The sequence below is a fragment of the Maylandia zebra genome, linkage group LG9 (assembly GCF_041146795.1).
Source record: "Maylandia zebra isolate NMK-2024a linkage group LG9, Mzebra_GT3a, whole genome shotgun sequence".
In the NCBI taxonomy this organism is placed as follows: Eukaryota; Metazoa; Chordata; class Actinopteri; order Cichliformes; family Cichlidae; genus Maylandia; species Maylandia zebra.
In genome coordinates, this window is record NC_135175.1 from 16,045,734 (window position 1) to 16,060,901 (window position 15,168).

Sequence of the window (15,168 nt, forward strand, 5' to 3'; positions counted from 1 at the left end):
TCATACGCCCTCCGGCAAAGGCACTCGACTTCATGGGCCAAAATGCGGAGGGGCTCACCTGGCAATCTGCGTCTGTTGTGGAACTCCGACCTCAGCAGCACTGGTTGGTTATACTGCCCGAAGCGCCTCTGAAGTGCTCCGACCAGAGCATTATAATCTCCCCTCTGCTCCTCGGTCAGCAGCAGCAGGCATGCAGCTGCATCCTCACACAGGCACAAAGCCAATTGGAGAGCTTTATGTTCCTCAGACCAGCCAGCTGCAACAGCTAACAGTTCGAACTGTGCGATAAACACTTCCCATGGCGTCTTGCCGCTGAACTTAGGCGTTTTTATATTCGCTGCAGCTTGCTGGGCGCCGCCATGTTTGTTTACATCACGTGACGGCGCGCCAAGCGAGGTCGACTCCTTCCCGCCGGAATCGCGGCCGCTGTGCGAACAGTTATCGAGCCTAGTCAAACCTGGAGAAAATCCAGCCTCGGCAGACAGCCGCAGCGCCGTTTCCCTCACTCCATGGGCAGGCGAGCGCGGACGAACCTCCCTCTCCTCCGTCTCCTCCGTCTCCTCCGTCTCCTTCTTAATCCTGCCCGGCAACATCCTCGTCTCGTAACGGCAAGCGTCGCCGGCAACAGGGTCTCGGGCGTTCTGGGGTTCTTTTTTCTTTCTTCACTTCTGACACCAATGTAACGTTCACAAGAACCAGACGGTTGGGGTCTCAGTTTGTCCGTTTATTCGGCACATAAGCCAGCGGGTTGTTAACTCAGGGGGAAGCGCTCTCGAACTACACCTCTCTTCAGCCTGGCACACACACACAGAACTACCAGGTCCCCCCACCCCTTCCTGTACACCACCCTCACTACTTCCTGCAGCCCAACCAAACATGAATCTTAAAGGAACAACAACAGTGTGCAGAGAAAACCAACATGTCACTGTCCAGTAACACTTAACCATCGTTACAGTAATTAAGAAAAAAGGATAACAGTCCATTCTATCTATACATACGGCCTGGAGCATATTTTTTAGAAATAGGTCATGGTCTGTGTCAGAGCCCCTTCCTTGTAGCCAATAGGAAATTGTAACCCATAAAATTATCAGCCTTGCTTCAGCCTCGTGGCCTACATTCAGTACAAACCCGTGTGGCTGCTGAGTGGCAGAAGTCATTATTCCCGGCTGCTGTTTTAATATTGTCCATTTAGTCTGATCCCGATAAGCGTCTCGCTCACTGAAATTAGATGGCACCATCTCCTTGGCTGCCAATCTCAAACTGATTAATTCAATAGGCACTTTCTTACATTTTAAGCTATTAATGGAATTTGGTCGTATGTTAGAGTGAGAGAACACACCTTGGATGAATACTGAGTTACACTATTCAGTAATTTATCACCTGCCTGCCTTTAAAGTGAGTCCTATATTGCAAAAAGTCTGTCAAATCAAATGCCTTTGAATGTTTGAGAAAGAGCAGTGTTTGTTTTGCCTGGGCTTTCGAACTAATCAGCAAAAGGTCTATAGATGACATGAAAAAGCCATCCGAGTTGCCAAATCACAATGCAGGCTAGCAACCAAATGTTTCAACATGGCTGACCTCAATCTGCAAGACATGAGTGGAACACACAGTGCATTAAGATAGAGTATGTGTGTTCATCACCATCCGCACGCCGTCCTTTTCAATATGTATGAAACCTGCAGTGATCCCAACCATGCAAAACACCCAGCCTAATCGGATAAAGTAAGGGGGTTCCATATTCACGCTATATCAAAACACATCTAACTTTTGAATTAGAAATGATTTCCATTTTCCAGTGAATTGCAGCGAATGGTATGTTCAGGCAATCTAGCTGTGTGGTGCGTGTGTATATTCCTGATTCTGTGTTTAATAAGTTTGTGTATGCTTGTGTATGTGAGCCTTTGATGCATAACTCCATCAGCAATTCCCTGCAACTATAAATTCAAAATAAATTACATCAACATCTGTTTATATTTTTGATTTTTTTTTGTTTACAGTTTTTTTGTGGACAGAAAAGGTGAATAAATACTTGATGAAGGGTGGAACAAGCAGGATAGTAACATTTAGATATACTGTATTATTATTAACTGGTGCTATACTATCCAGTCGTTAAGTGATGACGTGATGAATCCTACTTCCGGGCCTAAAGTAGTCTGCGTTTAATAAGGCCTGGAGACTAGCCAGCAACCCCTGTCAACCTCTAGTCCTTAAAGAAAAATGTGTATTTCCGGTTAGCAAGTGGTTGCTGGAAGTTGCTGTTCAAGAAGAGGTATACAGTCCTACACAAGAAACATCTTTATGATTGTTTTGTTGCTAGCAGATTGCTGTTTCCACCTGCAGTTTGCAAGTTGCAATCAAGTTTCACTACTCCTCGAGGAGCAGTTGGCCAGTGTTTGTAGGCAGGTAGCTGACTTCCAACTATAGGTGGCCACAGCTAGTTGCTAGCTGTATTTTAGCCGTGTGATTACTAGCAACCGAAGCAATCATAAAGAGATTTTTAATGCAGAAACTTTAGCAACCACTTCTTAACCACTTGTTAACAATGTTTCCCTCGAAAATAGAGGTTGTCAGGAGATCACTTACCTGTCTCTAGGCCGGTGTGACTGAGACCCAAAGAAACCAATTTCAAAATGTCATCGTTCTGATTTACTAAATGGGGAGGAGGTAAGGTTTGGACGATTAAGGGCTGGTTGTGCATTTGTGTGCTGTGGGTTGCGGGGGTGTTATAGGTTTTACTGCAGTGGTTTTATTGTCCCAGCTCACTTGAGATCAGATTGACCTACATGTAGCCCCTGAAACAGAATTTAAGGCAGACTTATTTGTGGGTGTCTCATAAAGATACTTTGTATTTAATGCCACAGATACAAGTGGCATTAACAAGTGATATAACTTGTTTTCAGATTCAAAACAAAGTTCTTGTAGATGGTTGACTTAAACCAAGCCAGCAAGTATTAAATACGTTTATTGTACATATTATATACTAGGAGCATACCGAAAACAGAAACAAATTAACATTCAAAAATACATTCATTTTATCTCTAAAATAACAAGAAAATATTTGAGATTTATTTTAATGTTAATGCCAGTTGCTTCAAAACATTTTGTGTTTAAGATAATGTAATTGTTTTCTTGCTATATTTGGTATTCTAACTGTGTAGCTCACCTGAGCAGGTACATGGAAAGGATGGTGATGGAAAGGAGAAAAACGACAGCATAGAGGAAGAGAGTGATGATCACCCCCGCTGCACCTGATTTGTCAGCTTGATAGAAGTGCCAATAAAGCTTGGCAGCATCCCCCACTGGTGTGTCAGGACTGTAGGAGAGGCGCTAAGGAGACAAGGATTAAAAATAAATAATAAGTAGTTTCCTATAACTGTGGATGCAGAAAATCTCTTTTTCTAAATGAAGATCACAAGACAGTTCACGGATTTTCTTTCACATATTTCAAAAGTCAAAATATAACAACGTTTTCTCTCCCTTTTTACGTTTAAGTTGCTGCCTACATGAAACTGCAGCAAGAAATGTCCAATCCATTTCAGTCACCTTACACATCTAACCCGCTGCCAAAAAAGACACCCATCCAACCTTGCACATTTTGCTTCTCACCCTCTCTGCACTCTTTTTTTTGTAATCTAAAGTCACTTTGCCAAGATAAAGTGAACTCCTATTTAAAGTGCACAAGTGTCCAAGTTATTTTTAAGTGACTTACCCCGAGGATGGCGTCCACTGCAAAGACTGCCAGGGGGTCGAGGACTGTCCACACTCCCTGAGCCATGATAAACTTTGACGTGAAGGAAGGGAGTGAGCCAAATATCTGTTGACAGCCCCATCTGATCAGAACCAGCAGGAACGTTATTGCGTTCAAGGTCAGGGGACCCACCACCACCATTGCCAGCTCCTCCCGGGTGTGGAGTAAAGAACTCTGGTACACGAGGTCCACCGTGTGTGCGTGGAAGTGGAATCTGGTATGAGAAGAAAGTGTCAATATATGTGTACCATATTTGTGCTTGTGATGCTTTGCAGCTCAAGGGCAGCTGTTTCCAGCAACTCCATATACTGTGTTATAGTATTTGTGGCTAATTCACTCAAATGACTTTGATGGCATTATGACTGACTGTTGTTAAGGAAACCTTTATACCTATTACTATCATAAAAGACACTAAAGATGCAAAGGACACTGAAAGTAAGAGTATTACCACCTTTGCTGATACATGGCAGAGCTTATCCAAGCCCGTTGTACGTTAAACTCCCCATTTACAGCAAGCCTCATGAGTTCCTTAATCTTCCCATCAGTCAGGAGGAGGTAGAGCCAGTGGTGGGAGAGGAGGGGTCCAGTTTTCTCTCATTAATTTCCATCTGATTTGCTCCAAGAGTCAAACATCTCTCAGATTCTGTCCATTAATCTGACAGTAGAGGTCCATTGGTGTTTCATCTGAAGCAAATCTCTCAAGAGATTCAAGCCCCAAAAAGTCATTTCAGAGAACAGAGATTACCTCTCTGGATGACCGGTAAAGACAAGAGACTTTGATGTGTTATTTTTTATATTTCCAGACAAAATTATAAGTACAAATCTTAAGATCTCTCTCAAATGCTTCCTATTATTTTGGCACAAAATAAGAGACATTTTGTGCTATAATTAAAGTACATTTAGTTAAGTACAACTTTGACATACTTTTTCTGTCCTTGAAGAATGTGATTTATGCTACACTCTACTTCTGATCGCTCTCTTAACAGATTACATTGAAAAACATATTTAATAAGCACAAAAATATTATACTGCTTATGCCTACAGTATATGTTTACTTATAATTCAGGATATTCTGAACACAAGATGTTTAGTACCTTAGACCAGTGTATTACTGCTTTGTAACTTGAGTGAGTAAAAGAAAAGAAGAGAAGAAATGAAGCACTCATAGATGACTGTAGAAGCACCGAAGGCCAGGGACTTTTGCTGTTGGGGACTCTTTGCAGGCCAATGATGTCCCGGGATGGATTATGGGAAGGGAGAATGCAAAAACAAACAGACACAGACGTAGAAAGAAAGAAAAAGGAACGAGTGTGAGATATAAGGGTGAAGCGAGGTATGCCTGTCATCATGCCAACCGCTCTGACTGTCACTTAGTCTCTCTCTCCCTCCCTCTCAATGGGCATCATCAGCTCTGACCATTGCATGGAGAGAGAAATGCTTGGAGGGAGAGCAGCAGATTTGGACATGTGGAAGTTGTCATCCAGCGTTGACCCCCTCTGTTTTCACATTTTTGTTTTCTATCCGCCCCCTCAGTCCATTCTTTTTTCCTTTTTTTTTCACTCAGCCACATTTTTTTTTCTTCCTGAGCTCTCCTCCATCACTTTCCATGATGTTTGCGCCCCTGAGTTATTGTAATAAAAACCTGGTTGTATGCATGTTTGCAGCCAGCCCTTTTATTGTGATGAATTAAATCAGCACCATATGCTATTCCAATGTGATTTAACAGTTCTGTGGCATCTTATTGCTGTTTATTATCAATGCTGCGTACCAAATAATAACAATAAATTCCTTCCAAATAATGTAGCCTTTTGGGACTTAAAGCTGTGTGGTGAGCAAACTCCCCCAGCAATGGTTTGTTAATATTGAGAAAGTCTTGTTAAAATGTTAATGGGGGGATTCCAAACAGATGATCTGGGTGTATCAAGCCTGCATTTGCCAACACACACACCAAGACACACACAGCACATCCTCATCCTCTCAGCTTGTTGTCCTCTCCGCATCGTATTTTCCCATAACTGTACACCGCATGTGTGTGAGCCTACATTCAGGTCATGTTATGTGTGGCCATGCTAATGAATTTACAGTATGGTAATATGCTACTATTATCTGGTATGTGTCAGTCCTCCGTTTTTATTAATGGATTTATCTCAGCAGCAATGTGTGCGCTTGAAAAGTTTTGCGCGTCTGTGTGTGTATTCATGCGATCCTCTTCCATGCATGTGTGTGTGTGCAGGGCAATATCAAAGGAAGCAAACTCACTTGTTGACAGGAACTGCTATGGCCTGGAGGTAGAGCCACTGGCTGCAGTAATGCAGGTAGAGCCTCAGAAACCACATCAAAGCCAGCAGCAGTATAATGAGGCCGAGCTGCTGAACGGAGCCATGCCAGCTACTATGCAGTTGTTGTTGTTGCCGCAGCAACGGCAGGCCCAGCTCAGATGGCAGCATGGAGAGAGCCAGACGCGCTCGGTCAGACAGACACGGAGGACAGGAGCCAGGTCCAGTCAGTTGTGATCTGTTTTCATAAGAGGAGGATCATACACACTGTACATGACTATCTGAAGTTTTCTTCAGCATTTCTTTTTTTTTTTTAGACACTGATACTATTACTCAAGTATGTAATTATGTGAGTTCATTACTCAGATTTCCTCCAATGAAAGCATTGTAATGTCTTTTTTTCTCATTAATTTTACATCACACTTTCAGGCTGGATAAGAACGTTCATGCACAGGTGACCACATAAAGCAAGATTACTGAAACAGAACAAAGGTGTTGACTTTGTTCAGTCGATTTGGAGGTTATGACAATCACTTTGAATAATGATGCAAATCCTTCCTCCTCTTTCTGTTGCATACTATTCAGAAGCTTATTTCCATCACGACAGCCATGCAGTAAACATTAAAGGTAGGGAAATGTAGTATTCAAACTGGCACACACACGCATACAATTGCCAACATATACACAAGTGCTCTCTCTTTTTTTCCCCCTCACTAACACACCAAAGACACGCAAACAGATAGGAATCCCTTTCAGCGGTGCTCAGCTTCCCTCAGCACCTCTGCCTCCTATGTGCCGCCCTTTGTCAGGCCTGCTCAACTATTCCCTTTCATAAGGAGTGCACAGATGGAGCAGTGGAAGCAGGAGCAAAGGAAAGGAAAGGAAAGGAAAGGAAAGAAAAGGAAAGGAAATACCCTAACATAAAAACCTGACACTTCACATTTGTGTATAGGTAAATTAGGTGTGCATTTACAACATTCGTTGACTTTTGTTCAATATAATTTGCACATGTCAACAAGCAGTGATAGTGATGACTCCTAGCATTCGCCTGATAGTAATTAGAACAAGACTTAAAGTAGGTGTTTACAGTAGAGCTATGGCGAGGATCACACAATGTGACTTAAGGCATATGCCTGTGGACATCCCCATGTCTCACCACTGTGTCCCAGAGCACAGTTGGAATTCACTTTGTAGTGTGTATCTAGGGAAAATGGTACATTGCCTAAAGACGAAAAACCGAATCAATTGTATTGCTCTCTCACCCCCATTACCAAATGTGGGCTAGACTTGCATCAAAATGTACAAGTGCATTGTGTTCCCTGCTTCTACTAATACGAAAATGTGGAGCCTCACATAGTTTTGTTCGAACCCAGAGATAATTTTGGCCGTCGCTGTGAGGTGTGAAGTGTGAAATTATCTGAAGTTGAATCAAGTTTCCTCAGTGGATGCTATTTAGAGCAGTGGTATATTTTGCTGTACATGTGGGAAAAGTTGGAATTCATTGAAAAAAAAAAAAGGTGCTCAGTCAAGAGTTTGGGCTGATAAATGTTCGAGCTTGGCTGAAATAACATTTATCCTGTTGGGCTAAATGTGTCATGAAAGTCTGTTATCACTCAGCTCTCTGTTTGAGATCTTAAACTAAAGTATACTCCACTGCGAATAAACTGCGTGTTTCCTGTGTGAAACCACTGGTTGCTCATGCACACAGAGTAAATATATATATTTATTCAGCCAAAGTCTTTGTTTACTATCACTGAAAAAGATCCAATTCAGTGCTTTTATACAAGATTTGGAGTTAAAACGCAGATAGAAAGATGATGTCTTAGCAAACGCATCTCATGCTTCTCCACAAAAGCACTTCCAGCTTTATCGCAACTTCACTGTGTTGTACAAAAAATGCTCTCCAAATCCCTGTAAACGCAGTGTGTCGCAGACACAGGCGAGATGCTACCCTGTCAACTGGCATCGCGCAGAAACAGCAAACACAATCTGACGTCCATCTTTCATGTAATGAAGATATTGATGATGCATGAAAGAGGAATATTTTTAGACGTCTTCACGAAGCGGCCCCTTCTAAAGGAAACCGGTAACATGATGTGAAATCTGTTATCCCGACTGAATTGATTTCATTATGGCACCTCCAATTACAAAAGTATAATACAGAAAAATAGGGGAAGGCAGCAGGCGGACGTGTGGGATTTTTATCTCGCAGGGATGAAGGATGTTTCATTTCAATATCACAGCCTGTCCTCTGAATGGCTGATAGTATGTGGCACAGTGGCCAAGTGATGAAACCAACCATTTCAACAGGCATGCATGGGACATAATACTATATTTTAATTGTAGTTTTAATGCTTTTGTGAAATCTGGGCCAGAAGCTGTTTGCTCATTATCTTAGTTTTGATATGTTTGTTCTTCATACCCGTGTCATCAAAGCATATTGCAAAAGGACTCATCATCCACTCCAAATCTTTCCTGAGTGTGCCAAGGCCTGTAAATCAGATTTAACTAGCGTGTTTCTGTCAGAAGCATCTCCTGGACTGGTTTTCCCAGGCTGGTGTCCCTTAATGTTGTACGCTATGACAACAAACAGACGCTACGCTCTTAAAAATAGCACAAAGCGAAAAGCAAGTAGTGACATGCATTATACCTTGAAGACGGCACGGGTAATACGAGATGGAAGGGTGGATGGGGGAGGGAGTACAGTGGGGTGTTCCATTTAAAATAGCACACTTATGGTGTGAAGGCTCCAGGGCTGTAGGGAGTAAAGGTAACCCGCAGATTCCCTCTGCGTAGCCCCGATGGCTTAAACCCTCCAGTGTCAGACCACTTAAAGTCTTGGACTTATCCCTTTATTCGGAGGATTAAGATATTTTCTGTCACTTTCTTATTTAGGCCACCGGCATTGTTTTTAAATTCCCACACTTCTTTTCCCACCTAGTCGATGAACGGTTTGCTGTTGGGGAAACAGAGAAAGCAAAAAAAAAAAAAAAAAAACCCACTGTGAAAATAGACTTAAGAGATTGACAGATAATGTAATTGTTTTCTTAGTGGCCCAGATGCATAAGTGTTGTGGTGATTATGGAAGTGTGATTATCTCTGTCAAGAGATAGGACTCAAGATACCACATCTTTGTTTATATTTCATTTTTGAGGAACGCTGATAATGCATTTGTTTTGAATTAGGAGTGTATCTGTCATCTGTCCTACGTGCGTTACACAATCAGGTCTAAGGCGTTGCTAGGGCTTGGAACGTGGTGAAAGGTTTTTGGTAATCTGAAAGAAACTTATAGGTCATCATGTCAGCCTTGTCACCTGTGTTTGCAGTACCCATGTGATACATCGAGAGCTTAGAGGCATTGCTGGCTAATGACGGTTGCAGACACAGGTAGTGGCAAAATGCGTTTAACTGGAATAAAACAAAGAACGCTGTCTATCAGCCAAGAAAACAGAGAGAGCAAGTAACTCAGAGAATAATTAGTGAGGGGATAACTGTGTATTTAAAAGTGGTGAGAGCGTCCAGAATAAAACTTGTGCTTTAAGTGGTCTTTCACAAATTTGATTGGCATTGTATATGTGCATCAGTATGCTGTCAGTGTAGATAGTTATGATGGGGCATGTAGAGGGGAAGACCTAAGCTACTAGAGTCCACAAAGCTGAATCAAAACATACCACAGGCATCACACCCAAAGCTGCGAGACTAAACACCTATATCACTTTAGTCAGTCAGTCAGCCCAGCAACAGCATCCAGCATCACTGTCTTAAATTACAACAAAACAAACACAATATGATAAACAAAATGAATAATAAAAGTAATAAATCCTCTTTTGCTTTAGATGTTAAACTAAATGGCCTTTTTGTTTCAATGTTTTGAAACATACTTGTGTAATGTTAACCAGCCATTGCTCACTCCGGGCATGAGATATCTATCATTTTGTCAGAACATTGTTACATTTTACAAGTTGTTGGCACCCAAAAGTAGTTGGGAGCGCTTTGGCTTCTTTAGACTAACTAATTTAGCCTGGCATGCCACCTGCATAATCACTGTTACACACAAAGTAGACACACCAAGGCACTCCCTGGCCTCCCACAGCTGGATACTCCACAAAAACGGGTCCCCAACAGATTATTACTTGTTTCAATTGAATCGCTGCCAAAGCCATCACTGCTCCAGCTTCTTATGTCTTGCTTTTCATTTAACACTTTTTTTTTGCCTTTTGTCCCTGGAAACCAAAGAAGTGGATGTTATCAGTTATATTTGAATACTAATAATTATTTTGACATTTGACTCTAATGCAAGTGATCCTGAAAAGCTTGAAAAGTTCTTGAAGCTGTTTTGCATTTCATGCAAGTGGTTTCTTTAGTTCTGTAGGAGATCTATAATGCGAGTGCAAAAAAATCACAATAAAGAATTATTAACTAAAACTGCCAAATAAGTTTCAGAAGTTTGTGTAAATAAAATTCACGTGTATGCATTTCAATTATGTGAACAAACGTATTTATTTTTAAATTTTATTCATGCAGAAGTACAGATGTTTATTGCAGTTCTGGCACTGAAGCAGTGCTTTGCACAGGTGGGCCAAATATAATGCACGAAGCTTACAAAGTGGAAACCATAAAGAAACACGCTCCCACAAGATGTATTAAATGATAATTATTGGTTTCTAAGCTGGTATCATTTTCCAAAGCACCTCGAACGTGTATGTGTGTGTGCACAATAACAACTTGGACAGAGCATCTCTCTGTGCCTGTAAGGCTTTTAGATAATTGAGTCATTTTATATCATCTTGTGAGAACTTTTATTTATACAAGGAAAAAAAAGAATCAGAAAGCATGAAAAAAAAAATGCATCGGATACAACTTTGTGCTCACTCTTTCTCTCGTACTCCCTCCTCTCATTTGTTTTTTTTCTTTGCTTTATTTTTTTCCAAGTGAAACTACCTTAACATGTTGAGGTTTTATAAGCACATTTATTTATTTATTTATTTTGCAAATCTGCCAAAGAGTATATACATACCCTAAACGAGCTCCATTGACAAAACTGGAGCACAGTGGCAGGTATTTGGAGTCAATTGCCATGTAATAAAACCTGTACACATCAGAATTAAAAATCAAGCCAATTACTTGCAATTAAACAGAAGTTATGGAGAACAGAATTTTAAAAAGTAAAAATATCTATGATACATTTATAGATGAGAGGTATAACAACAGCTCTACAAGTCAAACCATGTAACCGTCTCATATCTCATATTTGTGGATAAACTAGTCTTAGATCATGAGCCATAATTTAGCAACTTGACTCTTGCATTGCCTAAACTCCTCCTGCAAAAACATTTTGGCCTCCTCGCACACATTGGAATAGTTTAGATGCATAAATGAGGTAGCTGTTTCATTGCTGAGCAACATGTGGCGTTTTTATGGAGTGCCTGACTTAGCACGAGAGGGAATTAAAAATGGAAATGGCAGGTCCCTTGGTGCACCATAAAGTAGGGTGGAAACATTTCAAATGCAGATGCACCTGGGATGGACAAACACATACTGACTTTGCGAGTGCTACACACACACACACACACACACACACACACACACACACACACACACACACACACACACACACACACACACACAAATGGTGCAACTACCACCACCCTTGTGCTCAACAATGAAGAACAGGTTGTTGTTTTCTCGCTCTCTCTCTAGATTTTTGGGGGGCGCTGAGAAAATACAGATATGGGTGCCAGTGGATGTGCAACACAATAAGCGATAAATGCAGAACAAATAAATGTTCCACATCCATCCATTCAGCAATCTGTGTGAGGTGTACAGGGACGGGTGCTGCAGAATGTATGTATGGCCCTCCAGAGAGTTGCATCAGTATTTAAATGGATTTCACTTTTTTGACCTTGCTTCATAACTGCAGGACATTGTCACCAGAGAGATAGAGACAGGATGGAGAGGGAAAGATGGAGAAAATGAGAGGCAGAGAAGTGAGATAAAGACGGAATTAACAGGAGGGAGGGAGAGGAAGAAAGGAAATAATAAAGAGCTATAGAGTCTAACTGTGCGGGTACGCAGAGATCAATTAAGTGAGTGCTAAAGACAAAAAGCAAAGATGATGTTTGACTTGAAGACGTGGCCTGAAATGCCTTTTGGAGTAGGAGTCTGTAACTCTCAAACCACTTTTTTTCCAATCCCAGGCTTTGTTACAATACATTACCACTAATGGGGGCCAATTATGTTCAATTATGTAATGTTTTGTTATTGATTCAAATGCTTCATTCAAAGGAATCCAGCCTCAACACAAATATGGATTAACAAAGATCATGTTTTTTTTATAGATACTATAACTGTAACTGTCTCCAAGCAAATATAAGAAGAAGGTAAATGCCTGTCAGGCCTGCTCCACCTTTGTTTATTGCTGATAATAATAGCTAAAACGTGTGCAGATGACATCATGCATATACACTGAACAAAAATATAAACGCAACACTTTTGTTTTTGCTCCCATTCCCCATGGGATGGACGTAGAGACCTAAAATTCATTCCAGATACACAATATAACCATCCCTCCCAGACAGTGGTCACAAATCAGTCCAAATGTGTGGTAGTGGGCACATCTGCTATATTGAGATAATCCATCCCACCTCACAGGTGTGCCACATCAGGATGCTGATCTGACATCATGAGTAGTGCACAGGTGTACCTCAGACTGCCCACAACAAAAGGCCACCCTGGAATGTGCAGTTTTTTGCGCTATTGGGGGTCTGGGGACCCAGAACCGGTCAGTATCTGGTGTGACCACCATTTGCCTCATGCAGTGCAACACATCGTCGCATGGAGTCTATCAGATTGTCAATTGTGGCCTTTGGAATGTTGGTCCACTCCACTTCAATGGCTGTGCGAGGTTGTTGGATATTCGTGGGAACTGGTACACGCTGTCGTATACGCCGGTCAAGCACATCCCGAACATGCTCAATGGGTGACATGTCCGGTGAGTATGCTGGCCATGCAAGAACTGGGACATTCTCAGCTGCCATCTGCCCTGAACAATGTGAACCATGATTCATCCGTGAAGCGCACACCTCTCCAACGTGCCAGACGCCATCGAATGTGAGCATTTGCCCACACAAGTCTGTTACGGCGACGAGCTGGAGTCAGGTCAAGACCCCGATGAGGACGACGGGCATGCAGTTGAGCGTCCCTGAGACGGTTTCTGACAGTTTGTGCAGAAATTGTTTGGTTGTGCAAACCAATTGTTCCAGCAGCTGTCTGGGTGGCTGGTCTCAGACGATCTTGGAGGTGAACCTGCTGGATGTGGAGGTCCTGGGCTGGTGTGGTTACACGAGGTCTGCGGTTGTGAGGCCGGTTGGATGTGCTGCCATATTCTCTGAAACGCCTGTGGAGACAGCTTATGGTTGAGAAATGAACATTCAATGCACGGGCGACAGATCTGGTTGACATTCCTGCTGTCAGCATGCCAATTGCACGCTCCCTCATTGCTTGTGGCATCTGTGGCATTTTGCTGTGAGACAAAACTGCACATTCCAGGGTGGCCTTTTGTTGTGGGCAGTCTGAGGTACACCTGTGCACTACTCATGATGTCAGATCAGCATCCTGATGTGGCACACCTGTGAGGTGGGATGGATTATCTCAATATAGCAGATGTGCCCACTACCACACATTTGGACTGATTTGTGACCACTGTCTGGGAGGGATGGTTATATTGTGTATCTGGAATGAATTTTAGGTCTCTACGTCCATCCCATGGGGAATGGGAGCAGTAACAAAGGTGTTGCGTTTATATTTTTGTTCAGTGTATATATATACAAACGCTGCAGTAGGCAACTGCAACTTCTGATTACATCGGCATCCAGAGAGCTTGTCAGTTATAGTATCAGAGCTGCCTGTCAGTAATATTTTCCTAAGAGTTCACATTTATTTGCACAGGACACAGTCCATTAGTGCATGTTTGTGCTACAGTGCATTGGCTGTTACATAGCTGCATGTAAAACTTGTAATTTCTGGAAGAGTTATGTGTTTATATAACGCTGGGGAACTAGTGATTACAGATATAAAAGAAAAAAGGAAGAGCATAAGTTAAGTGCCATCTCTGGCTTAGCTCTATTTTTTCAAGTGCACACAAAGGCCTCATGCACAAATCATATGCGATTACTCATATATTCTTACATATAGCTCCTGCCACTTTTCAGTATCTGACACCTCCCCTCTTTCCCACGTGTCAGTGTGAAGCGCATTCATTTGACCCAGACCACCAATGGGACCGCAGTATGCGCCCACTGATGCACACCATCAGTGTGAATTAACCAATCATATTGCAGTGTTAGTCTGTCAAGGATGTGACAGCTCTGATTTCCATAAAGGAAGCGGCATGTTGATTTTGCGAGTATGTGTCTGTGAGATCTGAAAGTGACCCAGGGCACGTCTGGCCACTAAAAAAAACCCCTAACATGTGCACTCGGGCCGTGGTAGCCAGGGGCCACTCTTTCACACATGCAAGCAGGTACTTGGGCATGCAGAAGCGCAGACACTTCCCTGCCCTCTCAGTACAGGAAAGAGCCCTGGAAAGCGCTAGAGAGGGGTGACTAGCACCACCATGTCTCCACCCACTTATCCTACCAGTATTACATCAGAATTTATTGACCCTTGCACAGAGTTGTGATTCGTAGCTGCAGTTTGCAGAGGATTGACAGCCTGAAACTGGGTGTTATTTCAGGTGTTTTTCTGCCTTTTTTCTGTACACAACTTCAGGCTCGGCTTTCTTTCTCTCCACGACAGTTGCTGGTCTTTCCCAGGCGTGCGGCACTGCGGGGTTGCACGTTACCCTTGTTATAAACACGTAAAATAGAATAACACTTAACTTGGAATCTTATATTTGAGCGAGGAAACATACTCAAACAGATGGAGGGCACAGAATGATAGAGACACAGAGATACACATCAGGGACGCTCCTATAGGCTCGGTTGGGGGAAACGGGTGGAGAGGAACGTTGGTCCCCAACGAGGCGAGTTAACTGGGGGAAATTAGGTCAGTGTGTTCCCTCTGACTCCACAGCAAGAGCAGGCTGTGCGTGTGTGTGTGTGTGTGCGTGTGTGTGTGTGTGTGTGTGTGTGTGTGTGTGTGTGT

At 42.5% G+C, this 15,168-nt stretch overlaps 1 protein-coding gene across 1 annotated transcript in view; it reads right to left on the reverse strand.

The window, feature by feature from the left end:
- Nucleotides 1-15,168, reverse strand: part of ofcc1 (orofacial cleft 1 candidate 1) — an 83,788-nt gene that overhangs the window by 31,035 nt on the left and 37,585 nt on the right. The window contains exons 18-20 of the mRNA XM_076888075.1: nt 6,008-6,262; nt 3,710-3,962; nt 3,164-3,327 (exon numbers count right to left, since the gene is read on the reverse strand). Of these exons, the coding sequence (XP_076744190.1) occupies nt 3,164-3,327; nt 3,710-3,962; nt 6,008-6,262 (672 nt within the window). The remainder of the gene's footprint in view (nt 1-3,163; nt 3,328-3,709; nt 3,963-6,007; nt 6,263-15,168) is intronic.